Raw genomic sequence first — 25,499 nt, 5'->3', positions numbered from 1 at the left:
GTTTTTTTTTTAATAAAATATAAATTACAGAAATCCATCTGGAATTAAATGAAAAGATATAACAAATATCATTTGACTCACACACGGTTATTTAATTCCAAACTAAACAGAGCTTGTACTATGGTAACCAAAGTCACCCTTCCTCATATCCGGCTTGCCTTAGTTTGCTGGGCGGATGCTGAGCGTAAGTGGCTAGTGACTGGGCCAGTGATGCCGGACCCTCAGGGAGCAAGTGATCGGAGTTTAACGACCAGCGAGGCCTCTCCGTCCTTCAGCCGCTCACGTTCCTGTTGCCCCCTTGTTACTATTTATGCAACTTGCTTAGGGTGGCTCAGTTTGTGAGTTGGCAAGTCTCCGCCTGCCATTTTTACATGTTTTCAACATTGTTTTCGGCAGGCGCCATAGTCCCCATAGATCCCCTGGTTTCCAGTCCATAAGCACCCCATCCCAATAGCCCAAGTAGTTTTTCCCGTTACTTTTGGCATAGTTCCACACAGTGGCGTACCTACCTTGGGTGGCACCCGGTGCGGAAGTTGGTGGTGTCACCCCATGGAAAGTAAAACGCAATAAATTTTATATGATAAAGACATGGATCATTTATTATTTATAATATTGAAGAAATAATTAAACACAATAATAACTAAGTCAGAAAAGGAATTGTTATACAATTAAAATTTCTTCTTTCTGGCTTTGACAGCTGCAAACTCGGCAATAACTTCATCGAAATTTATATTTTGTATTGCCTCGTGTTCGATTGCTAATATGCACAAAACAGCATTTAAGTTTCTAAAACAGATTTTTTTCTTTTTATTATCTATCACTATAGAATACCTAATACACATTTAACAATTCACGCCAACCAAACACAACACACTTCACGAAACAAATGAGAAATGTTGCGACTGAGACGTCAAAGATCGCGAGTATGGGACGGGGAATCCCTCACGACAGCGTCAAGATCTTTTGCGGGAATCCCCGAAATATACATAGAGCTGAGATACGAGTAGTGCTAGTGGAAGAATCCCCGAAAAAGAAATTATTGTGCTAGCGATTTTTTATGTTTGCATGCTTATTCAAACTTAGAAATGGCCTACGAGAGAGACCGGGGGGTGTCACCCCAAAACAGGTGACACCCGGTGCGGCCCGCCCCCACCGCCCCCCCTTTGCTACGCCACTGGTTCCACACAGTCTGGTGATTGTCCTTGGGTGCATTTTATAGTGTAAACAGGGATCATCACCGGATTGTGACACCACACATTATTGAAAGATTAAAACCGTCTAGAAAGGGCCTCTACGTGTTGGCTTCGGCCCCCAGATATGAAAGAGACGATTATAATTAATTTTAAAATTATTGCTTCCATGCAAATAACTGATAAACATACTTAATTTGATTAACTATCAGACTCATCACACAAAGATTTTTCCCGGATGGGACTCGAACCCGCCTCAATGATTGTTTGATTATCTGTTAATGATTATTTTGACAATATATAATATAAAATAGATACTAGACTGTTTAGAAATAATTATAAAATTACCTACAAACTAGACGCAATGGTCAGTTAGCCATTTGATTGTCTTTGGTTCTTATTCATAATAATTTGACATTGACAACCGTTGACTTTGACACTTTAGAGATTCTTCTTTTATTTTCGGACATATTTTTGAGGTTATGTCGTCGTGCTACATTATTTTGTAGAATTAAAGATATATACATAACTACACAAGGCCTCTTTGAATGGAATCTTCTTCGACTTCTTCAGAAGATAGCTTCACTTGGACTGACACATCAAGTGATAGCATCGGTAGTCCAATGTAAGTAGATATCGCGTTCTCTCTTATTTACACGACAATGTGCTGTTTATGTTATTGAAGTAGCATACAGACATTTTATATTATCAAGTAAAATTCATTCAAGTTATAAAATATCAGAATTGATGTGTAAATCGTAAAATTCTAGGAAAGTGCAACTAAACTAAATGAGTGTTTAATCATGTTAATATTTCGCTAAAATATGGTGTTGAACAAATGTTAGAATCGTAATCAGACTGTATTTAACATGTTAGATGTTTAAATCCACATGTACGCTTATTTCCCTTTGACTAAAACCAGTCTAATTTTAATGGTTTAATTTTTTAGGGCTGTGGGCAGTCAAGAGTTAAGCCACAGTACAGATTCTGATAGTAAACATGAGAAGAAAAGGAAGGTAAAGAAACTATCGAGCAATCATTATAATGGTGATGAAGATATATCTAATTCTGAGGTAAATGTTAAAATTGAAAAAGAACATAGTGAAAATAGTATTGATAAGATGAAACTTGTCAAAACTGAACCTGAAAGTGATACAGACAAACCTAAGAAAAAGAAGAAACCTAAGCACATGGAGATGAATGGTCACGACAATCAAGCACAGGACTCTGCCTCACAAGAAGAGAGCTATCTTGACCTCAAAGTGAAGCAGGAAGAAGTTACTGGCAGCAAAACTAAAAAGAAAAAGAAACAGTCTGTTGAGAACAGTTCAGAAACATTAGAATTAACTGAGCACCAAAATAGTAGTACAAATCATAAACATTTAGGTATCAATAGTGATAGTGAAACAGGTGTCACTAAATCTAAAAAGAAGAAAAAGAAAGCAAAAAGAAGAGGTAACAGTGAGAGCTTGAATGATGTAGAAGAGGATGACAAGATGGACGTCGAGGAGACACTTGTACAAGATAATAACTCAAGTAGAATAGGAGATACTTCCATTACAGAAAATAGTACATTTCAAGATGATAGTGGCTCTGGAGAAATTTCAGCTATACAATGTGAAGACGACCACAATCTGCATACTTTTATTGAAAAGGAAAAGAAAAATGAAAGTCTTTACAAAAGTACTATTCTCAGCCAGTTCAAAGCAGAAAGAAATCACAATGACTCACAATTAATGACACAAGCTACTGAAAAGAGAACTCCAAGAATATCAGACAGAATAAGATTTGAAGATGATGAAGATTTTCAATATGAAACTGACCACGTTGTTGAACACAAGGAAGACAAAATATCTTCTAAACTTAAGAAATTTATCAAAACTTGTAACAATGTGAGAGTCATCTCACAGACTTTTGAGCGTAGCTCCATACTTACAGATGATGATGAAGTATGGGTTATTAAATGCCCAAAACAAATTGATATCCAAGACTTGTGCGACATGGACCTTAATATACAGGGCAAGTGTAAAATAAAAGTTGGTGGACAGACATATGACGGCAGCTTGGAAGACAAGCAACTCGACACCACAGCAGCCTTGACTATCAAACACAACAAGTATCAAATAGATAATTTACCTCTTTGTGGTATTATTAATTTTCGTAAAAGAATTCCTAAGGCACACTTTCATGATGATAACATCATGGTGAACAATCAGACTAATTTCATACCATTGCCTGAAACAAAGTGTCGTCATCCATTGTTTGGGTCCAATTATAAAAAATCTCTCAAAATTCCTGCAGCTGTTGCAGAAAGGCTGTATCCACAGAATAATGAAATAGTAGAAAAGCGTAAGAAGAAACATAAAAAGAATAGAGACATTGATGAGGATCCTTCAACAAAGAGAGAACATAACATGAAAACAGAGCCCGAGCAGACTAACAATGTTCATGAAAAGAAGAAAAAGAAACGTAAACATGTTGATGATGAAGGTCCACCACCCAAAAAAATTAAGAAAATTAAACATGACCCAGAATCTGCTGAAGCCTGGGACTCTGAAAAAGCAATAGAACAAAATCTTTTTAATTTTTAAGTAATAAATGTATATTTATTTACACAATAATGGCCTTGTATTTTATACCTGACTAGCGGCGCGCAGTACAAGTGAAGAGCAGTGATAGCCGAGTGGTATAAGGTGACACCTCCCAAGCGGTCGCAGGTTCGAACCCAACACACCAATGACTTTTCGGAGTTATGTGTGTATTAGAAATAATATTATTATTAAATAAAAATAAAATATTGCTCCAACGGTGAAGGAAAACATCGTGAGGAAACCTTGCATGCCTAAAACTTGTTTAATACATTTATTTAATTGAGGGCACGCCTAAAATTTGTTTAATACATTTATTGAGGGCATGCAAAGTCCCCAACCCGCACTTGGCCAGCGTGGTGGACTTAAGGCCTAACCCCTCCCTCATTACGGGAGGAGACCCTTGCCCAGCAGTGGGACAGTAATGGGTTATTATTAATTTATTTAGCGGCGCGCCCCGGTTTCGCTTACTTTATACAGTTATTTTACAAAGAAGCCTTAGCACATGAAACTCCCTCTTGAATTGCCCTATCTATTAGAAAAAAACCGCATCAAAATCCGTTGGGTAGTTTTAAAGATCTAAGCATACAAACATGGGGACAGACGAGGGAAGCGACTTAGCTTTATAGTATAGTCACACTTGTCAGTACTATGTAGTGATAATGATATAATTAGTGTAGTAATGATAAAACTAGTTGATGATAAAATTAGTGTGGTAAAGGGGGTAATGTGCCTGTCTACTTGTTACTTTACGATGTAACTTGCGAAATAATGAATATCGAACAAATTATTTACTGACGGCGGGTAGCTATGCTATATGAATATACCTACTTCACGACATATTATTTGGTTTTAACTTTTTCTCTTCACAAGTAAATTTTTCATTCCTATAATTCCTTATTAATGCGACCAGACGTCCAATATGTTATAAATATTGTACCTATTAGATATTATTCTCCCATGTACCTACACTGTTTATACTGTTTTATTTTTATTAAATAATTACTGTAATTATATTCCGAATAAACATAATATTTGATTATGATAGGTTATTAGGTAAATCATCATTTATATTTGTAAAAAATAGGTCTTATTACATCCTAAAAATGTTCATATTTACCTTACCTAGCTCATTTTAGAAACTTACTACAAAGCCAGAAATGCTTCATTCGTTTTGGTTGTTCAACCGAAGTTACGTGTAACAAGGGTTTAATTTGTGTGAAGGTCGTTTGGAGGAGAAACTTGTCAAAACATCAAAACAATCTGTGATAAGATTTGAAATGAGCTAACCTTTTAATTATTCAGAAACATTATTTATTAACAGCTTCGAAAACTTATTCAAGTTTAAATTAATATTAAAATCTAATTCAATGCAAGTGTTTGGTCTATGATAAACTTCAACTAAGGATAAATAGGATTTTAGGTAAGGGAACTTACTTTAATTACATTTCGGTTGTTTATTAAATAAAATGGTAAAAGTGATTGAAGTATGGCACATATTACAATGATAAATACTATACAGTATACCTGTAATATATTCGTTTTAAATGTAAACTTACAACTATTCTTTTTAAAAGCTATACCTAATCTGAATATAAAAATAACTGGATTTTACCGATTTTTTTTCTGGTAGGTACTTTCTGATAAAATCTGTAATTAACTGATAGTATAGTACCTGTGAGTGCACCTATTATAATAGTAACATGCAAGTGAAAATCTCTAAGAATGTGCACAACATATTCTTATTTTGTGTCATTAATTAAATAACAAGTACATTTTATTACAGGTTGTTATAGTTCAGGGCACTTAAGTATATATACTATTAAAAACACTTATTTTTAACTAAAGTTAGCTGCCAATCATCACATTATAAAAGTTATTTTAAGCACTAAAATGACATTCAAGACCTACTTTAATTTTAAATTATTGCTATAATTTCGCCCTTGGATGTCATTCAACAAATATTCAGGAAGATTTTAATGAAAATTGGCACACTGGTAGTGTGTAACCTAGATTAACACATATCTTTTACATTGAGAACATCGAGGTGAGAAACTTGTTGTTCACACTTGTTTTTTGAGAGTGTAAAAAGAAACAAGTTAAGTACTAAACTATTCTATGATTAAATTGCCCTGCAGCTATGCCACCTGTGCAGTAATTATGATAAATTAAATTACGTTTTCTAAAGTTAAAGCAGGAATAATATAAAAATCTTGTGCAAAAGGTAAGCTATTCTTGGTGTCAAAATTACTACTTAAAGTTGGGCTGCTTTGGAGGAATACAAAAGTTAGTAGTGTAATAATTCATTGAGCAGCGGATACAAACCCAATTCTAAAACCATTTATCTATTGAAATAATGTCTACTGGGCAGATGTCTAGATTTGGAATTGGGATAAACTTAATTAAAACAGGAATAATGCCCCTCTACTTCCCTACTGACTGGAACAAATATGAGAAAACTGCCTAACAGAGTAGATAGCAAAGCTCTTTGCGCATATATTCAAATTTGTACCATTTAAGTGCTTGCAGTTTACCAGGCATGATTGCCTAGCTTGGCCGTGTCGCCTGGCCCGACCTCGCCGCACGATCGCCATCTAAATACAGAATGATTATTAAAAGTAGTTCACAGATGGCACACTAGACTGACACTAAAGAGTTGCATTTTACTTGTCGGGTGTTTAAGAACATAATATATAAGCACACTTCATAGCAGCGACTAAAATTTGGCAGCCAGTAGTAAAGTGTTGTCGTTCAGTAAGAGGTATAGTCGCGGACTCGTGTCACGTGTGACCTGGCTTTAAGTTGTTATCGCAAATGCTGGAATCGGAATAGGTCATTGTTTCCAATAGGCGACGATCTCTGTGCGTCTTAAACGTACTGCGATTGTCACAGTGTTACGATTTTATTACTCTATTAGATTGAATTTCAACTGAACCGTTGCTGCTTTAATAGAAAATGAGATAAGCGCGTTATGCTAGTTGGTAAAGGTTTTCGCTGGTCGTCTATTTACTAACTAGTTGTTAGTGCTAGACATGTGAATACGCACCCATCATGCTTTGTTGTTTGTTACGATTAACTGGTCGCCACCAAGAGGTACGTACCTATTGAAGTAACAATCACTCCGTGCGCAGCACGTGCTGTAGGTAATGTAGGTATTGTACTCCTCTACTTATGCATATAGATACCTAACTATTCTCGGCATCCAAAATGATAAACGTAACTTACTTAAAATTTTATGATACACTGAACACCAGATATTGGATATAAAAAGTAGTGCTAGTCAAAGTCAAAGTCAAATATGCTTTATTTCATAAACTTAAACAAGTACCTACCTACCTATTTGAAATCGTCATATTTTTTATCTACCACCGTTTCGGCAAAGCTGTTGCTCGTGAGAAGAATCGGCAAGAAACTCATGGCTTTTTTTTAATGTCAATATTTTCATATACAACAATGTCATATTATTTGATATTTTTAATAAGTAGGTACCTACTTGCTACTTAAGTAAGTAAATATGCACTGAAAATCAAGCATTTAGGTAGTTACCCGAGCGCAAGTATTTACATTGTTTGGAGAGCGGCCTCCTGGAAGACAAAGGAGTGAAACCCAACACGGCGTGCAACGCTTGCGGTGGCGTCCCGGCGCGGCGTCACGCTCGCCGCGCCTCGCGTTTATATAAGCGACAGCGCACCAGCGCTTGCGCTCAAACCGAATGTGCTGTTTCATGGGTACTCGTAAACGGTGACTACTCGATATGCCTAAAATGGTGACTCGCGAGAAGAGCGATTACGGCAGGAAAGTGCAAGAGAAGGCCGTCATCGAAAAGGTCATTGCTCCTACTAAACCGTCCCCATTCTCTAGATGGAGCCCCGCGCGCACCATGGAGATCGCCTCGAGGTTCATCGAATTTTTTGTGAAAAAATTCGTCGTTTGCGTTTACTTAGGCTTGGTATAAAACTTTAATCATAACGTAGAACGCGGAGTTTCGCGGCGGCGCGGCGTGCACTAGATGGAGAGACTGACGCGCGTGTGTTCCGCAGAGGCAGATGGCGATCGAGCGCTGCGCGGCGGCGGCAGCGGCGCCGGGCGCGGCCGACGCGGCGGCGAGGCCCACGCGCCCCGCGCCGCCCACGCGCGTGCTCACGCTGCAGCACGCCGAGCACAACGACTCTACGCTCTACAGGTACCCGCACCCTACCCGCACCCTACCAGTACCACGCGCTTCTATCATAAATGAGCTGGAATTGTCAATTATGCGCTATGTTTTTTTTTTCAGATTCGAAAAAGGCTGCTATTTACATTTTTGCCCGGGACCTTCATTACTCGGTCGAAAAGTATTTCTTTATACCAACTATGTGATGTCCGATAGTCGTGAGTATATCTTATCTAAGATGAAGCGAGTGTGTAATTCGGTAAGTGCACGTTACATCCGTGTCGTGCTCTCGATGCAGAGGAGGACAAGAGCGGCGGCGGGGAGGTGGGCGAGTTCATCCGCAACCAGTACTACGGGCTGGAGTGGCAGCGCGGCGCCGAGGACGACGAGCCGGGCGCCGCGCTGGGCGCCGGCGTGCTGCTCGCCGACACCGACGTCTACTGCCAGCTGCGCCTCACGCGCGCCGGTTCTTTCCACTATTACTTCGTCTACGACAATGCGTAAGTGGGCCCGGTGGATTTATTCTAAGTAATGCCGGACCGATATCGTTTACGTATATTTTGACACTCGCAGGGAGTCGCCCATCGGGCCGCAAGGTTCGGGCTGGTTCCACGTAGCGCCGACGCTGCGCGCGGGACCGGGCGGGCGCGACACGATCCCCCTGGACGGGCTCATGTGTCAGACCGTGCTGTCCAAGTGCCTGGGCCCGCTGCCACGCTGGGAGTCCGTGCTGCGCGTGGCGCGCGAGTCCGGTTACAACATGCTGCACTTCACGCCCGTGCAGGAGCTGGGCGCCTCCAACTCGGGCTACAGCATCGCCAACCAGCTGCGGCTCAACCCCGCCTTCAGCGCCGACGCCGGCCGCGAGGCCACCTTCGCCGACGTCGAGAACGTCGTCTCCAAAATGCGCACCGAGTGGAAGATGCTGTCCATCTGCGACATCGTGCTGAACCACACGGCCAACGAGACGGTCTGGCTCAACGAGCACCCCGAGGCCACGTACAACTGCTGCAACTGCCCGCACCTGCGGCCGGCGGCGCTGCTGGACGCGCTGCTGGCGCGGCTCACGGCCGACGTGGCGCGCGGCGACCACGAGGCGCGCGGCGTGCCGCGGCGCGTCACGCAGCACGAGCACCTGGAGGCGCTGCGCCACCTGCTGCTGACGCAGCTGCTGCCCGAGGCGCGCCTGCACGAGATGTACATGTGCCACGCCGCCGACCTCGTGCAGGAGTTCTACTACATGGCGCGCAACAAGTGAGTGTCGCCCGCCGCCCGCCACCCGTCTCCCGCCGTCCGCCCGCTAACGTGCCGTGTGCCGCAGGGTTCCCGCGCCCGCCGCCAAGTGCGCCGAGGACGAGCGCGAGCTGAAACTGCTGCCGGACCCGCAGTACCGGCGCCTGCGAGCCACCGTCGACATGGACCTGGCGCTCCAGCTCTACAACGTGTACAGGTACTTGTTCGTTCGCGCGCTCGCCTGTCGGCAGACGGCGAGCGACTCTCGAACGACGAACGCTCTCGACTGTCCACAGGGCGGAGTGCTACGACGAGGAGTCTCGCTTGAAGAAGTGTTGCGAGGAGATGAAACGCAAGCTGGAACAGCTCAACGAGGCGGCGGCCGACGTGCTGCGCGAGCACCTCCGCGCCGCCGTCGACAACGTGGTGGCCGGCATGAGGTACTTCCGGTTGCAGTCGGACGGGCCCAAGATAGAGGAAGTGAGCGCGAAGCATCCGCTCGTGCCGAGGTGAGAGCGCTCGTATCGTACGCGACACTCGCGGCGTCGGTCGGTGCGGGCTCCACTGACGACCGGGTATCGTGCCACTCGACAGGTACTTCACGTGGGCGTGTCCGGTGGAGAGCAGCTCGCTGAGCGAGATCGAGGCGGTGCTGTACTCGGACGCGGGGCGCCTCTGCATGGCGCACAACGGCTGGGTCATGGACGCCGACCCGCTGCAGGACTTCGCGGCGCGGGCGGCGGGCGCCCGGGTGTACCTGCGCCGCGAGCTCATCGCCTGGGGTGACAGCGTCAAGCTGCGGTACGGAGATAAGCCCGAGGACAGCCCGTTCCTGTGGGCGCACATGCGAGAGTACGTGGAGCTGACGGCCGAGGTGTTCGACGGCGTGCGCCTCGACAACTGCCACTCGACGCCGCTGCACGTGGCCGAGTACATGCTGGACAGCGCGCGCAACGTGAAGCCCGACCTGTACGTGGTGGCGGAGCTGTTCACCAACTCGGACCACGTGGACAACATCTTCGTGAACCGGCTCGGCGTGACGTCGCTGATCCGCGAGGCGCTGAGCGCGTGGGACTCGCACGAGCAGGGCCGGCTGGTGCACCGCTTCGGCGGGCGCGCCGTGGGCTCGTTCCCGCGCCCGCCGCGCCGCGCCGCCGCGCCGCGCGTGGCGCACGCCATGCTGCTGGACCTCACGCACGACAACCCCTCGCCGCTCGACAAGCGCTGCGTGTTCGACGTGCTGCCCAGCGCCGCGCTCGTGGCCATGGCGTGCTGCGCCACCGGCAGCACCCGCGGGTACGTACCCCTCTGTCTCTATACTGTACTTATATACGTGCGACGCTCCCAAACTTTAGCGAATCGTGAAAAACATGTTCTCTAGCGTATATCGATTTGAAACTCATAGTGAAATTTTAGATAAGTAGTATTAATGAAAAACCCCTCCTCCAAAACCTGTGTGAATGCTAGTAGCGTATCTTCAAGCGATGGAAATGACATTCTTGGACGGATAGACGGAGTCACTTGTTTCAAACGCCAAGCGCGCGGTCAGTATACTTAACCGGTAGTGTGAGCAGTCCCGTATTTGATCGGTTGCAGCTGACAGAAATTATAAGTTCTGCTTAGCGTTTAGTACAAATTCCCAAAAGAAGCTATCTGAGAAAAAAGATTGTATTTAAAATTTCCTTATATCTGATTAAATTAAACTTTTTACGGCGATTTGAGGTCAGGAAGGGGGTGGGGTGAGCTTTTTTGGGTAAAAAACGGTTTAAAGCATTTTCCAGACAAACTGAGGCATAGAAAAAAAGTTTAAAATTATGTTGGTAAGTAATAGCAAGATCTACAACTTTGTATTCACAATTGTTTGGTCTTTTATTAGAATCTTTTACAGATATACTTTTATTTTCACAAGTTTCGTGGAAATTACAATGAACAATTTATTACGCGCTGTATTTTTTGAAAAATTAAATTAAACTTTCCTGCTTATTTACACGTTTGTGAAAAAGTAACATATTTTTTATTTGTTGAAACCTCGTCTTTCTACTCGTGTAAAAATAATTATACATTCCCCACCCCCTTCTCGACCTCAAATCGCCCGTAAATTAATTTTCGTATAATTTTTGTGTTATTTTATTCCAAAATATTTCTTCTTGTTACTATTTTCTTGTACTGTTGACCACTTTTAACCCCCGACTCAAAAAGAGGGCTGTCTATATCTGTGTGTGTGGATGCAGTGATTTCAATTTACTTTTTTTTATTAAGGGTTACTTATGTGCGGGAGTTCTTAGACATGTTTGATGAAAATCGTTTTAGCCGTTAAAAAGTTGTAGGGGGTGAAAGTGAAGGGAGGAGAGGAAATTTCAAAAACTGTGATACTTGTGCCAGAGATAAATTTAATTTTTTAGATCAGTCGGGTGGTCACCCCTCCGCTAGTAAAGGATTATCCATTATTTACGCCACACCCTGTATATAAAGTATGAAAAAAAAATCTTTTTGGGGTTTTTAAATTTTTTTATTTATATACTTATTTAATTTTTAATTTATAGGTATTAAAGGCTTTGGCACCGGTGTATTATTGCTCGTTTAATATTTCAATGAGATACGCTAATTTATTGTGGATTATAATAAAATTGGGATAAAAAATATAATTTGTAACTTTTGTGTTTATACTCGTAAATGATGTTATTTTAAAAATAAATTATAACCTAAATTATAACGGTATATCACGTCACGAAATCTCACAAAAGACGAGTGCTAGGAATACAAATTTTGAAGCGTGAAACTTTTTATTTACACCTTTGACTAGGATTACATGGGTCAGTGTTTGGAAAATCACCTCCTAAAGGGTTTGCACGGAGATAGTGAAAGAAACATAGGTTACTATTTTTAGAAATTACTGTTTGAATTTCCCAAATGACACGCGAGCGGTGCCGCGCGGGTCCGCTAGTAGCGTGACTTAGTCCCCCCTGTGCTATATGAGTGGTGTGATGATGGCGGCCCCGCGGCAGGCTGGACGAGCTGGTGCCGCACCACGTGCACGTGGTGGACGAGGCGCGCCTGTACGCGGCGTGGGGCGAGCCCGAGGCGGGCGCCGAGCCCGAGCCGCGCGTGTGCGCCGCCAGCGGCATCGTGGCCGCCAAGCGCGCGCTCAACGAGCTGCACATGGAGCTCGCCGCCGCCGGATATTCTGAGGTTCGCTTCGCTCGTCTGCTTACCCGCGCGATATTTATTTTTCATATCCTATTCGAAGCGTATCGTTCTTCTAATGAGACTGCAATATTTAAATACTTTGACATGCGTATGTTGCGGTGACGCAGGTGTACGTAGACCAGATGGACGCCGACGTGGTCGCCGTCACTCGCCACGAGCCTCGCTCGCGACAGGTGAGAATTATTTTCGCAGTTTCGGTAGTTCGTCGTAATTCGAGTGTTCGGTTTTCGAGAGTATTATTCGATGACAATATCGGTCGACGCGGGGAGACGTAGAGACGAGACGCAGTACCGAATGTGGAACTTTTCAGTCGGTGATACTGGTGGCGTTCACGGCGTTCAGCGCGCCCGAACCCGGCGCCGGCCCGCGCCACGTCAAGCCGCTGCGCTTCGAGGGACAGCTCGACGAGATCCTGCTCGAGGCCGAGCTGCGCCACGTCGACTACAAGTACGTAGCGCCCGCCCCGACCGAGCGAGAGGTGCGGTCGAAGCGCAGCTAAAGCGCGACTCGTTGCAGGAGCGAAGGCTGGGCGCTGCGCGGGCCCGGCGCCTTCGTGCGCCACCCGCGCTACATCACGGGGCTGGCGGAGTACGAGTGCAGCGTGCGGCAGCGCGTGCCGCTGGCGCAGTCGCGCGTGTTCGCCGGCGAGCGCCAGGACGGCGCCGCCACCGTGCTGGACTTCCGCGCGCTGGCGCCCGGCACCGTGGTGGCCATCCGGGTGAGTGGCGCGGGGCGGGGCGGGGAGGCCCGGTGGCGGCGGTGACTGACGAGCGCGTGTGCAGGTGTCGCCGGGCGCGGCGCAGGCGGCGGCGCTGGCCACGCTGACGCGGCAGCTGGACGCGCTGCACGCGGCGCCGCACGCCGACCCGCTGGGGCTGGCGCCGGCGCTCGCCGACCTGGAGCTCGCCGACTTCAACGCGCTGCTGTACCGCTGTGACGCCGAGGAGCGCGAGGCGGGCGGCGGCGGAGTCTACGACGTGCCCGGCCACGGCCCGCTCGTCTACGCCGGCCTGCAGGTGACCGCGCCGACTTCGATTCTATAACGCTCGACCCTTCCTCTGATAGAACTCGGATCTAAACATTTTTTTTCATTTAAAATGTCGAGTGATTTTAAGGCGAGTGATTTTTTTGCAAGATTTTGTTTTTCGATGACATCACTATGTTCTCCTTCGCCGTAAGATAGTACCTAATTATAAGCGATCGATAGATAGATAATTGATAAGACGCCTCGGGCTCGAAGCGTCGACCGCTCGCGTTGGAGGTTCGGTCGACGAATAACGAGAACGAAGGCGGTCCGATAGCGGTCGAGGACGAAACGATAGACTACGACTCGCGCGGTTCGAGTCCGCTAGAGCCGACGCGTTCTCCTCCTCGGCCGCTCTCGGACCTCGGATCCGTCCGTCGCGAACGACAGAGCGGACGTCCACGGTAACGCCGCGCGCGTCTCAGGGGGTGGTGTCGCTGCTGGACGAGGTGACGCCGAGCGACGACCTCGGCCACCCGCTGTGCGACAACCTGCGCGCCGGCGACTGGCTCGTGGACTACGTGTGGCGCCGCCTGGAGCGCGAGCCGCGCCTCGGCGCCGTGGCGGCGCGCTTCCGCGAGGCGCTGCGGCCGCTGGCGGCGCTGCCGCGCTTCCTCGTGCCGCCCTACTTCGCGGCGCTGGTGCGCGCGCTGCACGCGGCCGCGCGGCGGGCGGCGCTGGCCCGCCTGGGCGCCCCGCGCGACTCGTTCCGGCGCGCGCTGGCGCTGTGCTCGGTGCAGCTGCTGGGCGCGGTGCCGTCGGCCGCGCTGCCGCCGTGCTCGCCCGCGCTGCCGCCGCCGCGGCCGGCGCGCGCGCTCACGATGTCGGCGGGGCTGCCGCACTTCGCGGTGGGCTACATGCGCTGCTGGGGCCGCGACACCTTCATCGCGCTGCGCGGCCTGCTGCTGCTCACGGGCCGCTACCAGGACGCGCGCTTCCACATCCTGGGCTTCGCGGCGTGCCTGCGCCACGGCCTCGTCCCGAACCTGCTGGACGGCGGGCGCAACGCGCGCTTCAACTGCCGCGACGCCGTGTGGTGGTGGCTGCAGAGCGTGAAGCAGTACTGTAACGAGGCGCCGCAGGGCCCGGCGCTGCTCGCCGAGCCGGTGGCGCGCCTGTTCCCGAAGGACGACGCGGAGCCCGCGCCGCCCGGCGCCGCCGACCAGCCGCTGCACGACGTGGTGCAGGAGGCGCTCGACGTTCACTTCCAGGTGCTCGCTCGCTCTACACGTGCAGGTACGTACGCGTGCACGCACACGTGCACTGACGCTCGCCTGTCGTTTCGCAGGGGCTGGTGTTCCGCGAGCGCAACGCCGGCCGCGCCATCGACGCCCACATGTCGGACAAGGGCTTCAACGTGCAGATCGGCGTGGACCCCGAGACTGGCTTCCCGTTCGGCGGCAACGACGCCAACTGCGGCACGTGGATGGACAAGATGGGCTCGTCGGAGACGGCCGGCAACCGCGGCAAGCCCGCCACCCCGCGGGACGGCAGCGCCGTGGAGCTGGTGGGGCTGGCGTACAGCGTCGTGTCGTGGCTGGCGGCCCAGCACCGCGCCGGGCGCTACCCCTACCCCGGCGTGGTGCGGCGCCACCGCGACGGCAGCCTGACGTCCTGGACCTTCGCCCAGTGGGCCGAGCGCATCCGCCAGAACTTCGAGCGCTACTTCTGGATCCCGCCGGCGCCCTCCGCCGCCGACCTGCGGCCCGACCTCGTGCACCGCCGCGCCATCTACAAGGACAGCCACGGCGCCTCGCGGCCCTGGGCCGACTACCAGCTGCGCTGCAACTTCCCGATCGCCATGACGGTCGCGCCCGAGCTGTTCGACCCGCGCCACGCGTGGCTCGCGCTCGACAGCGTGGAGCGCCTGCTGCTCGGCCCGCTCGGCGTGAAGACGCTCGACCCCGCCGACTGGGCCTACCGCGGCGACTACGACAACTCGAACAACTCGGACGACCCGAGCGTCGCGCACGGCTTCAACTACCACCAGGGGCCCGAGTGGCTCTGGCCGCTCGGCTTCTACCTGCGGGCTCGCCTCGCCTTCGCCCACGAGTGCGGCAAGCACGCCCGCACCGTCGCGTCCGTGTACGCGGCGCTCGCCCCGCTGCTGGCCGAGATCCACGCCTCGCCCTGGCGCGGCCTGCCCGAGCTGAGCAACGCGGGCGGCGCCTACTGCGCCGACTCGTGCCGCTCGCAGGCGTGGAGCGCCGGCGTCGCGCTCGAGGTGCTCGCCGACCTCGACGCCGCGCGCCGCGCCCGCCCGCTCGCCGCCGACTGACGAGCGCGGCCGCGCCGCCTGCGCCACGCGCCGCCCGCCGCCGAGCCGCGCCGCCTCTACGCCGCGCCCTACGAGCCCGCGCTGCGCCCGCGCCGCCCGCTGGCCGCGCTGCGCCGCCTGCTGCGCCGCGCGCGCCCGCCCGAGCGCCTGTCGCGCACCATCTACAACCTGCTGCAGGCGCCGCGCGGCCGAGCGCTCGCCACCGTCGTCTACAGCGACCGCTACTTCCGCTACGGCCTGCCGCTGCGCGCGCGCCCCGAGCCCGCGCGCCGCCCGCTGGCCCCGGCCCGCGCACCCCGCGCCGCGCCGCGCCACGTCATGCCGCTGCGCCGCGCCGCGCCCGCGCTCGCGCCGCGCGCCGGCGTGCTGCTGCTGGCGGGCCCGCCCGCGCACGCGCCCGCGCCGCGGGGACGGGAGCCGCCCCGCCCGCGCCCGCCGGAGCCTCGCCTGCTGCGTGTCGCCGCCGACATGCGCTTCGAGGAGACGTGGCCGCGGGAGACGCCCGCGCGACGTCGCGCGCTCGGCTACCGGCAGGGCGCGGCCGGCGTGGAGCCGCGCCTGGCGCCGGCCGGGGCGCGGGCCCGGCGCTGGCCGCCGCCGCCGCCGGCGTCGCCCGGCGAGGCGGCGCCGCGGCCGCAGTTCGCGCTGCCGGACGAGGGGCCGGACGCCGAGGCGGGCGCGGAGTGGGCGGAGGCGGGCGCGAGCGCGGCCACGTACGAGGCGCTCGCGAAGAGCTCGACGCGCGTGAGCGCCGCCAACCTGGCGTCGGCGGCGGGCGACAAGACCTACGACAAGGCGCTGGCGCGCAAAGTGCTGAACACGGAGCCGAGCCGCTACGCGAGCTACAACAACGGGCGGCGCGCGTCGGGCGGGGCGGGGCCGCGGCGCGGGTCCCGCGGGTCGCGCGGGTCCCGCGGGTCCCGGGGCCGCGCCGGGCGCCTGCGCCGCGCCACGGTCCGGGCCATGCTGGCTCTGAGCGGACTGTTCTACGCGCTGTCGTTCCTCGCCTTCTACTTCCTGAGTCTGCCGTAGGGCGCGGTCTATATTCGAGTGCCATACCTTAGTGTTAAAAGCGTTTAGTTAGTTTCGTTTCGGCGGCTATAAGTCGGACCCCGGTCGATTGTGGGCTCCGGCCGTTTGTTATAAGGTTTTCTAAAGCGTCAATATGGTTGTTATAATAATGTGTCTAAAATGTTATAACGACGCTCGAAAGGCAAGAATGAGTTTTCTAGCGTCGATAAGTATATATTGTATCATAGTTGTTATTATATGAATGTAAGAATTTATTTAACGGTAAGTCTTCCTCGAAACATAATGATGAAGAACGACCACAATAAATAGAGCACTTTATTTTATATATTATGGTTATGTAGTAAATATTATGAGAACGTATTAAAAGACTTTTATTTCGTGACGTTATAATAATAAAACCGTGATAGATATATTTCGTATTTATTGCTCATTATTCAAAACAGGTAGACGCAAAATTTAACTGATACTACCTTGTTACCTGTTTACGATTATCAATGCATGTTCGCAATTTTCTAGAAATTTAAGCATTTACCTATATATACTACTCGAAACAAAATAAGGGCCACTTAAAATTTTTGTGTATTTGGGTTATTTTTTTACTTAAATGCATACTTAAGTGATTAATGCTTATGAGACATTAATCTTATGTGTAGACACATGTTATTGGAGTGCACCACTTGAAAAATAACTGCTTGAGGGGGTAGATTTTGTAAATTTTTTTTTTTTTTTTTAAACCACCTTATTTTGCCCTTATTTAATCTAATCATCAAACTCGGTCTTAGCTTGGATTTCGTGGTAACATTTGAAATTTTGTAAAACTTCCGTGTTAATTGGAACCTTTGCTAACAATATGCCACAAATTCGACGACACATGGACTTGTCAACCGCAACTAGGGCTGTAATATTATTATTCAAGAAGGACATTCGGCTATCCCCGAGGAGCGATCCAGAATGTCTGGAATCGATTTCAAGAGACAGGAACAGTATCCAGAAGACGAGGATCAGGCAGAAATAGGGCTACCACTGCACAAGAAGACCGTTATGTCCGTTTGACTGCGCGGAGGGAGCTTTTTATCACCACTCGCTCCTTACAAAATCGCTTGCGCCAAGCCACAGGTACCCGTGTTATGGACCAAATGATTATAATCCGGTTGCATGAAGACCAGCAGTTCTCCAGGACACGTATAGTCGGTATAGTGCGCATTCCACTTACTAGTGCTCACCGTGCAATCAGCGTAGCTTTTGCAAGGAACATCTTAACTGGAACATGAGTGATTGAGGTTTAGTGCTGTTTACTAATGAGAGTAGGGTCAATTATTTTAGTGATGATCGTCGGATTGGAGTATGGAGACGAGAAGGTGAGCGATTTTCGGACCCTTTCATCCATGAAAGTAAGAGATTCGGGGGCGCAATGTCATGATGTGGGGAGGTATCAGCATATCCGGCAGAGCTGAGCCTGTAATTCTCAATCAAAGCACTGTAACTGCTCAGTGATACATTGAGAAGGTGGTCAGACCCCATGTGGTCCCATTGGCACAGACAATTGGTGCAAGGTTTCAGTGAATGTAGGTACACAAACCTTTTAAAATTATAGCAAGTTTTCCGTAATCGTATTTTTCGACCTAAGCGACCATTTTGCTTAAAACGCTATTTAATTTTGTTATATATATGTTACTGTAAAAGCCCGAACTGTGGCAAATCCTAAGATTTTCCGGTAAAACCTAAGATTTACCAACTCTCAATGGTAAAAGTCCGAACGTTCTTTTATTTCGAACTTTTACCACCATTTAATTGGCAAATCTTAGGATTTACATAATGACACGGTAAAAGTTGACAAAGTCATAATATTATAATGTGTTTGAGCCGTAATATAATGATATTACTAGGGATATAATTATATGCCATAACACAGTTATAATGAGAGTTTGAAGATGTCGCCGGAGCCCCGCTTCGCGGGGCTCCTCCTTCTGGGTGGTTTACAAAAAAAATAACCACGAAGGCTGAGGTGGGAGCTTTGCTTCGCTCGCTCCCACCTCAGCCTTCTAACCTAACCTACCCATGTCGGTTTGCCGTAAACTCCTTCTTTATAACTATTAAATTATTTTATACTAGCTACATTTACCTGCCCTTGAGGTATATCCTAAGATTTACCAAGCGAATAGGGGTAAAAGTTCGAAATACAAGAATTGTTCGGACTTTTACCATTGAGAGTTGGTAAATCTTAGGTTTTACCGGAAAATCTTAGGATATACCACAGTCCGGGCTTTTACAGTAACATATATGTATTTTTTTTTTCTGTTGATTTTGGATTTCATTTAATGTTAATTACATTAAAAATGAGTAATCTAATTAGCTTTGTAACTTTAAAACACCTACATTTCATAAAAAAAATGAAAACACAAAAAAAATTAAGTGGCCCTTATTTTATTTTGAGTAGTATAGTATAAATGAATAATAATATATATTCTTTGCGTCAGAGAAAGCGAAACGCTCCTCAATTACTACAATGTTCGTTTCGGAATTTTTTTTTTTTTTTTTCGCTTCCACAAAATGTTATTACGTAATGGTGTGGAAACGTAATTTTCATCAACGATGAATGAAATGAACGAATAAAATTAATAAAATCAACGAAATTAATTAAATGAAATTAATTAAATTAATGATATGAGTGAATGAAATGAATGAATGAATGAAACGATTGAATGAATAGAATGAAATCAACGAAATGAATAAAATGAAATTAATGATATGAGTGAATGAAATGAATGAATGAATGAAATGAATGAATGAATGAATGAAATGAAATAAAATGAATGACTGATGAAATTAGGTAATGGAATTAATGAAATAAGTGAAGGAACGAATCGAGCAAACATATTTAGAAAATACACAACAACTTCCTGAAATCTTATAACATCTCCCTGAAATGATATAATGACTCCCTGATATTACATAATCACTTCTCGAAACCTCATAACATCTCCCTGAAATCATATTATACCTCTCTAAAATTACATAACATCTCCCTGAAATCTCATTTACTCTCCCTGAAATCTTATTTAGTCTCCCTGAAATAATATCATGACTCCCCGACATAACAAAATAGTTTCCTGAAATTTACTTATTCTCCCTAAATTATATTATGACTAACTGAAATTACATAATAACTTCCTGAAATGTTGTAAGATCTCCCTAAAATTTTATTAACTCCACCTGAAATCTTAAAACATCTACCTGAAAGTATATAATGACTCCCTGAAATTACATACCTAACAACTTCCTGAAATCTTATATACTCTTCCTGAAAACTTATAACATCTCACTGAAATCTTAAAACATCTCCCTGAAATCTTATAACATCTCCCTGAAATGATATTATGCCTCCCTAAAATTACATAATAACTTCCTGAAATGTAATAACCTCTCCCTGAAACCTTATAAAATCTCCCTGAAGTCATATTATGCCTCCCTTAAATAACATAATAACTTCCTGAAATGTAATAACCTCTCCCTGAAACCTTATAAAATCTCCCTGAAGTCATATTATGCCTCCCTTAAATAACATAATAACTTCCTGAAATGTAATAACCTCTCCCTGAAACCTTATAAAATCTCCCTGAAGTCATATTATGCCTCCCTTAAATAACATAATAACTTCCTGAAATGTAATAACATCTCCCTGAAACCTTATAAAATCTCCCTGAAGTCATATTATGCCTCCCTTAAATAACATAATAACTTCCTGAAATGTAATAACCTCTCCCTGAAACCTTATAAAATCTCCCTGAAGTCATATTATGCCTCCCTTAAATAACATAATAACTTCCTGAAATGTAATAACATCTCCCTGAAACCTTATAAAATCTCCCTGAAGTCATATTATGCCTCCCTTAAATAACATAATAACTTCCTGAAATGTAATAACATCTCCCTGAAACCTTATAAAATCTCCCTGAAGTCATATTATGCCTCCCTTAAATAACATAATAACTTCCTGAAATGTAATAACCTCTCCCTGAAACCTTATAAAATCTCCCTGAAGTCATATTATGCCTCCCTTAAATAACATAATAACTTCCTGAAATGTAATAACCTCTCCCTGAAACCTTATAAAATCTCCCTGAAGTCATATTATGCCTCCCTTAAATAACTTCCTGAAATGTAATAACATCTCCCTGAAACCTTATAAAATCTCCGTGAAGTCATATTATGCCTCCCTTAAATAACTTCCTGAAATGTAATAACATCTCCCTGAAACCTTATAAAATCTCCCTGAAGTCATATTATGCCTCCCTTAAATAACATAATAACTTCCTGAAATGTAATAACATCTCCCTGAAACCTTATAAAATCTCCCTGAAGTCATATTATGCCTCCCTTAAATAACATAATAACTTCCTGAAATGTAATAACATCTCCCTGAAACCTTATAAAATCTCCCTGAAGTCATATTATGCCTCCCTTAAATAACTTCCTGAAATGTAATAACATCTCCCTGAAACCTTATAAAATCTCCCTGAAGTCATATTATGCCTCCCTTAAATAACTTCCTGAAATGTAATAACATCTCCCTGAAACCTTATAAAATCTCCCTGAAAATTATATCACAACTTCCTGTAATCTTATTTACTCCCCGTGATATCTTATGACATCTCCCTGAAATCTTATAACATCTCCCTGAAAATTATAACATAACTTCCTGTAATCTTATTTACTCCCCGTGATATCTTATAACATTTCCCTGAAATCTTATAACATCTCCCTGAAAATTATATAATAACTTCCTGAAATCTTATTTACTCCCCGTGATATCTTATGTCATCTCCCTGAAATCTTATTACATCTCGCTGAAATAATGATGATGATGATGATGTTGTAAGAAAAAAAAAAAAAAAAAAAAAAAAAAAAAAAAAAAAAAATTGTTATTAATAATTGATCACATCACACTTCCTTCCATTATTGATGAATCTGATTTACAGGAAGGAAGTGTGATTCCGACGGCAAGTAGGTGTGACAAGCGACCCGTCTAAAGGATGGTTAGGTTAGGTTAGGTTAGGTTAGGTTAGGTTAGGTTAGGTTAGGTTAGGTTAGGTTAGGTTAGGTTAGGTTAGGTTAGGTTAGGTTAGGTTAGGTTAGGTTAGGTTAGGTTAGGTTGTACTTGCTTCGGCAGTACATATACTAAAATTGGAACGATACAGAGAAGATTAGCATGGCCCCTGCGCAAGGATGACACGCAAAATCGTGAAGCGTTCCACATTTTCCCCCTCGTGGGTCTGCACCTTGTCGTGGTGAGGGGGCTCAGTAGCATTAGCGAAGCCAAGACAGACCCGAAGGGACCGTTTCGTTCTGAGGCCTTCAGGCTCAGAACCAGGTCCCTTCACACCGTGTGGTGGTGCGCGAGCGCCACTGCACGAGAGAGGAAGGAAAACCTCTATAAAAAACCATGGGGGGGCGGACTTTCATGTCCTGCCCGGGGTGGGGGTGTCCGCTGAGTACCGTTCTCGGCGGACCCAAACCGCAAGCCTGGCTCAATTTTTGGGTCAGGATCGGGGGCTGCTTGTCGGAGGTCGGGGAGACAGCGGTCGCGAGGAAGAAAACCTCTATAAAAAATCACTGTGCGTGTCCCTCTGCTTGCAGAGGGCACAGGTGACGGAGGAGGGACGGGTGATCCGTCGGTGGGAGGGCGGGCTCTCCCGGATTCGGTATCGTCTCCGGGAGGGCAGACTTCGGTCACCGCCCTCAAACTCGTTATCCCAGTGGAGGTGTCGTGGTCACGTCTCGCGGCCACTGCTGGGACCGAGGGCCTTGCCTTAATTGGCCGGGCCAAGAGGACTTAACCTCACTAAAAAAAGTTAGTTTGTAAGATCCGGTGAAACCTGCCCGACCTCACCGTGTAATAGGGTTACCCAGGTACAGGGGGCTCTGCCTGGGTGGACGGTTTATTTCCCCCATACTCGTGGGACTCTTTATGGAACCTTTTTATAAACAAAACCAAATCGACGTAAACAGTGGGAGGGGCGAGAAGCCCAATAGTGAAGAGATCGGGGGCAAAAAGCCCGGCAGTGTAGACTGCGCAGTGGTGGAGGGTCGTCGCACGCCCAGTGTTGCGCGACCGTCGTTGACTGTCGGAGGAGGGGGTTCCAGGCCCCTTACTCCCGTTGTGGTGCTGGAGCGGCTCCCAATCGGAGAGCCGGATGAGTTTTTGTCTTCGGGCGATGGTGCACGCCGTAAAAGACACCGAACGCCCTCGGTTCTCGGGTCTGAAATTTCGGGCTCGGAAACCGAGACCGAGGACCGCACTGCTCCACGTGAGCCGGTGGCTAGGCGCGGAAGGACCACTTCGGGTGCTCCTTCTACCAGGAGTCGGTCGAGTTCGTCCCGTAAAACAATGGGACCCCCGGCGCCCATCTTTGACCCGGACGAGGGGCTTGAGCGCCCAACACTAGACGCGCCGCATCTGCTCGATGCCGAGCAACTAAGGGCGCAGGCCGGCGTGAGTGCAGCGGCCATATTTGAGGTTGTGCGCACTTCGAAGAACCTAAAGGGGGGCTATATGAGAACCCTCAATATGGCGGCGACGGGTCTACTTGACATTGTTGAGGCCCTGGCGGACAGAACGGTGTCGGACGAGGTGCGCCGCATTCAGGTGGAGTTCGCTCGCCTCCGCCGGGAGAATGAGGCGCTGAAAGTCGAGCGCAAATCCCTGCTGCTGGAGCTGGAACAGGCGAGCACTACAACTGCCACGAGGGCAACTTGCCCACCGCCTGCCCCAGCAGTCTCGAGTGCCATGCCTCAGATGGGAGAGCTGCTAGAGGAGTTCAGGCGCTCAATTATAGCCTCAGTGGGGACCATGATTAATGCCCGCTTCGAGGGCATCGAGGAGCGCCTCCTCCCGGAGACGAGAATTCGCCCACCTCTAAGGGCGGACAGGGCCTCGGCGGTGCCAGTTGGCACCCCGGCGCCAGTGCCGGCGCCGGTCTGTGCTCCGGCACCTGTTGCAGCGGAGTCTACTCCCGCTGCGAAAAAGTCGGGGAAAAAGACGGGGAAAAACAAGGGGAATAAAAAGGGGGTGAGTCATCCCCCGGTCCCCGAACTGCCGGCGGTTCCTCCGACTCCGGAGGCGATGGACACCACTCCTGTAGCGGGTCCCTCGAACCAAGCGACCACCTGGACGGAGGTGGTAAAGAAGGGAAAGGGGAAGGGGAAAAAGTCCCCCCCCTCCACGGCGGCACAAAAACCGGCCTCCCAGGCGGCTAAGAAGACGCAGCGGGCCAAGCCTAAGCTGACTGCCCCGAAGACGGCCGCGGTGCTGGTCACTCTCAACACGGAGGCTGCCGCAAAAGGAGTTACCTATGCCCAGGTTATGGAGCGGGCGGAAGAGGCGGTGAACCCGGCGGACCTGGGCATAGAGTCCGTCCACTTCCGCCGATCCGCCACAGGGGCCCGGATCATAGAGATCCCAGGCGCCCAAAGCCAGGAAAAGGCCAATGCCCTGGCCGATAAGTTGAAGGCCGCCCTCGACGGGGTTGCCGAGGTAGCGGTCCCCGTCAAATGCGCCGATCTGCGGGTGCTGGGGCTTGGGGATACGGCCACCGTTGAAAAGGTGGCCATCGCTGTGTCTCGTGCCGGGGAGTGTCTGGTGGACCAGGTCAAGGTCCACCCAATCATCGCGGGCCCCGATGGAATGGGCTCGTGCATAGTCGAGTGTCCGGTGGCGGCCACCAAGACTATATCGAAGGCGGGCAAATTAATGATCGGATGGACCTCCGCAACGGTCCGATTACTAGAGCAGCGGCCTCTCCGCTGCTACAGGTGTTTAGGTGTTGGCCATACAAGGCCGACATGTCCCTCTCCCGTCGACCGCAGCAAAATATGCTTCCGGTGCGGCGAGGAGGGCCATAAAACTGCGGCCTGCAAATCCGCAACCATGCGGTGCAGCGTTTGTGCTGCGGCCGGAAAGCCGGCCGGACATTTAATGGGGGGGAGGCTTTGTGCTCCCCCCACGGTAAAAGGAAGGTCGGGCGTGGGGGCGTGGAGAGCTCCCACCGCCCCGACTCGACCAGTGAGGGCAGAAAGGGAGGCTAGCATGTCCGAATAATAATGGATTATAGTCGACATGCTAGCTTCCTACAGGCGAACCTCAACCACTGTGCGAGGGCACAGGATCTCCTCCTTCAATCCCTCGCGCAGTGGCAGGTACATGTGGCGGTGGCTTGCGAGCCATATTTCGTCCCCCCCCATTCTAACTGGGCCGGGGACCTCGACGGTTCGGTGGCGGTGGTGGTCCGGATGGATGCTGGCCCGCCTCTTATTGTCGTTGAAAGGGGGCCAGGGTATGTTGTGGTCAGCTGGCGGGAGTACACCATTGTTGGGGTGTACTTCTCCCCCAACCGCTCCCTGGCAGAGCTCGAGACGTTCCTGGACTCTGTCAGGGCGGCAGTATCTCGCAGGTCGCCGGGGTCTATCTTAGTCCTCGGTGACTTCAACGCGAAGTCCCGGGCGTGGGGCTGCCCCGTCACGGACGGGAGGGGGGAGGCGGTCCAGGTATGGGGACTCCTCTCCGGGCTGTCCCTGCTTAACTCGGGGACAGTCCACACCTGCGTGCGGCACAACGGGGGGTCTATTGTGGACCTCTCCTTTGCCACTCCTGCAGTCGCGCGCAGGGTGGTCGGATGGAGGGTGGAGGAGTATGTTGAGACCCTATCTGACCACTTGTACATCAGATTTGTGGTCTCCCCTCCCTCGGGAAGTGCAGCGAGTGGGCAGCGGCCCGTCAGCACCTTCCCCAGGTGGA

General features: G+C 48.9%; 2 protein-coding genes and 1 non-coding gene across 4 annotated transcripts; all 3 read left to right on the top strand.

Moving 5' to 3' along the window:
- The first annotated feature begins 1,618 nt into the window (after window positions 1-1,618).
- LOC142972731 (uncharacterized) lies at window positions 1,619-3,828 on the top strand. Its single transcript, XM_076113987.1, has 2 exons — window positions 1,619-1,815; window positions 2,140-3,828. The coding sequence occupies exons 1-2, from the start codon at window positions 1,739-1,741 to the stop codon at window positions 3,779-3,781; spliced, it is 1,719 nt and encodes a 572-aa protein (XP_075970102.1). The 5' UTR covers window positions 1,619-1,738; the 3' UTR covers window positions 3,782-3,828.
- A 1,201-nt stretch (window positions 3,829-5,029) lies between these two features.
- LOC142972730 (glycogen debranching enzyme) lies at window positions 5,030-15,758 on the top strand. Of its 2 annotated transcripts, none has more exons than XM_076113986.1 (15): window positions 5,030-5,201; window positions 7,819-7,961; window positions 8,055-8,149; window positions 8,230-8,431; window positions 8,505-9,185; window positions 9,253-9,381; window positions 9,461-9,673; window positions 9,759-10,460; window positions 12,170-12,353; window positions 12,479-12,544; window positions 12,682-12,818; window positions 12,888-13,089; window positions 13,154-13,387; window positions 13,821-14,606; window positions 14,684-15,757. In XM_076113986.1, exons 2-15 carry the CDS (start codon window positions 7,825-7,827, stop codon window positions 15,671-15,673), a joined length of 4,758 nt encoding a protein of 1,585 aa, XP_075970101.1. In that variant the 5' UTR covers window positions 5,030-5,201; window positions 7,819-7,824; the 3' UTR covers window positions 15,674-15,757. The 2 variants fall into 2 exon arrangements, with proteins under 2 accessions (XP_075970101.1, XP_075970100.1); XM_076113985.1 differs by lacking the exon at window positions 5,030-5,201 and adding an exon at window positions 7,462-7,604 and having other exon boundaries at window positions 14,684-15,758.
- A 6,101-nt stretch (window positions 15,759-21,859) lies between these two features.
- On the top strand, window positions 21,860-21,966 carry LOC142973416 (U6 spliceosomal RNA). The gene has a single exon (XR_012959502.1). It is a non-coding gene; the product is annotated as a U6 spliceosomal RNA (small nuclear RNA).
- The last annotated feature ends 3,533 nt before the right edge of the window (window positions 21,967-25,499 follow it).

This window comes from Anticarsia gemmatalis, chromosome 5 (genome assembly GCF_050436995.1).
Source record: "Anticarsia gemmatalis isolate Benzon Research Colony breed Stoneville strain chromosome 5, ilAntGemm2 primary, whole genome shotgun sequence".
Taxonomy (NCBI): Eukaryota; Metazoa; Arthropoda; class Insecta; order Lepidoptera; family Erebidae; genus Anticarsia; species Anticarsia gemmatalis.
Note: the sequence above shows the minus strand (reverse complement) of the source record. Positions and strands in the feature narration are given on the sequence as shown.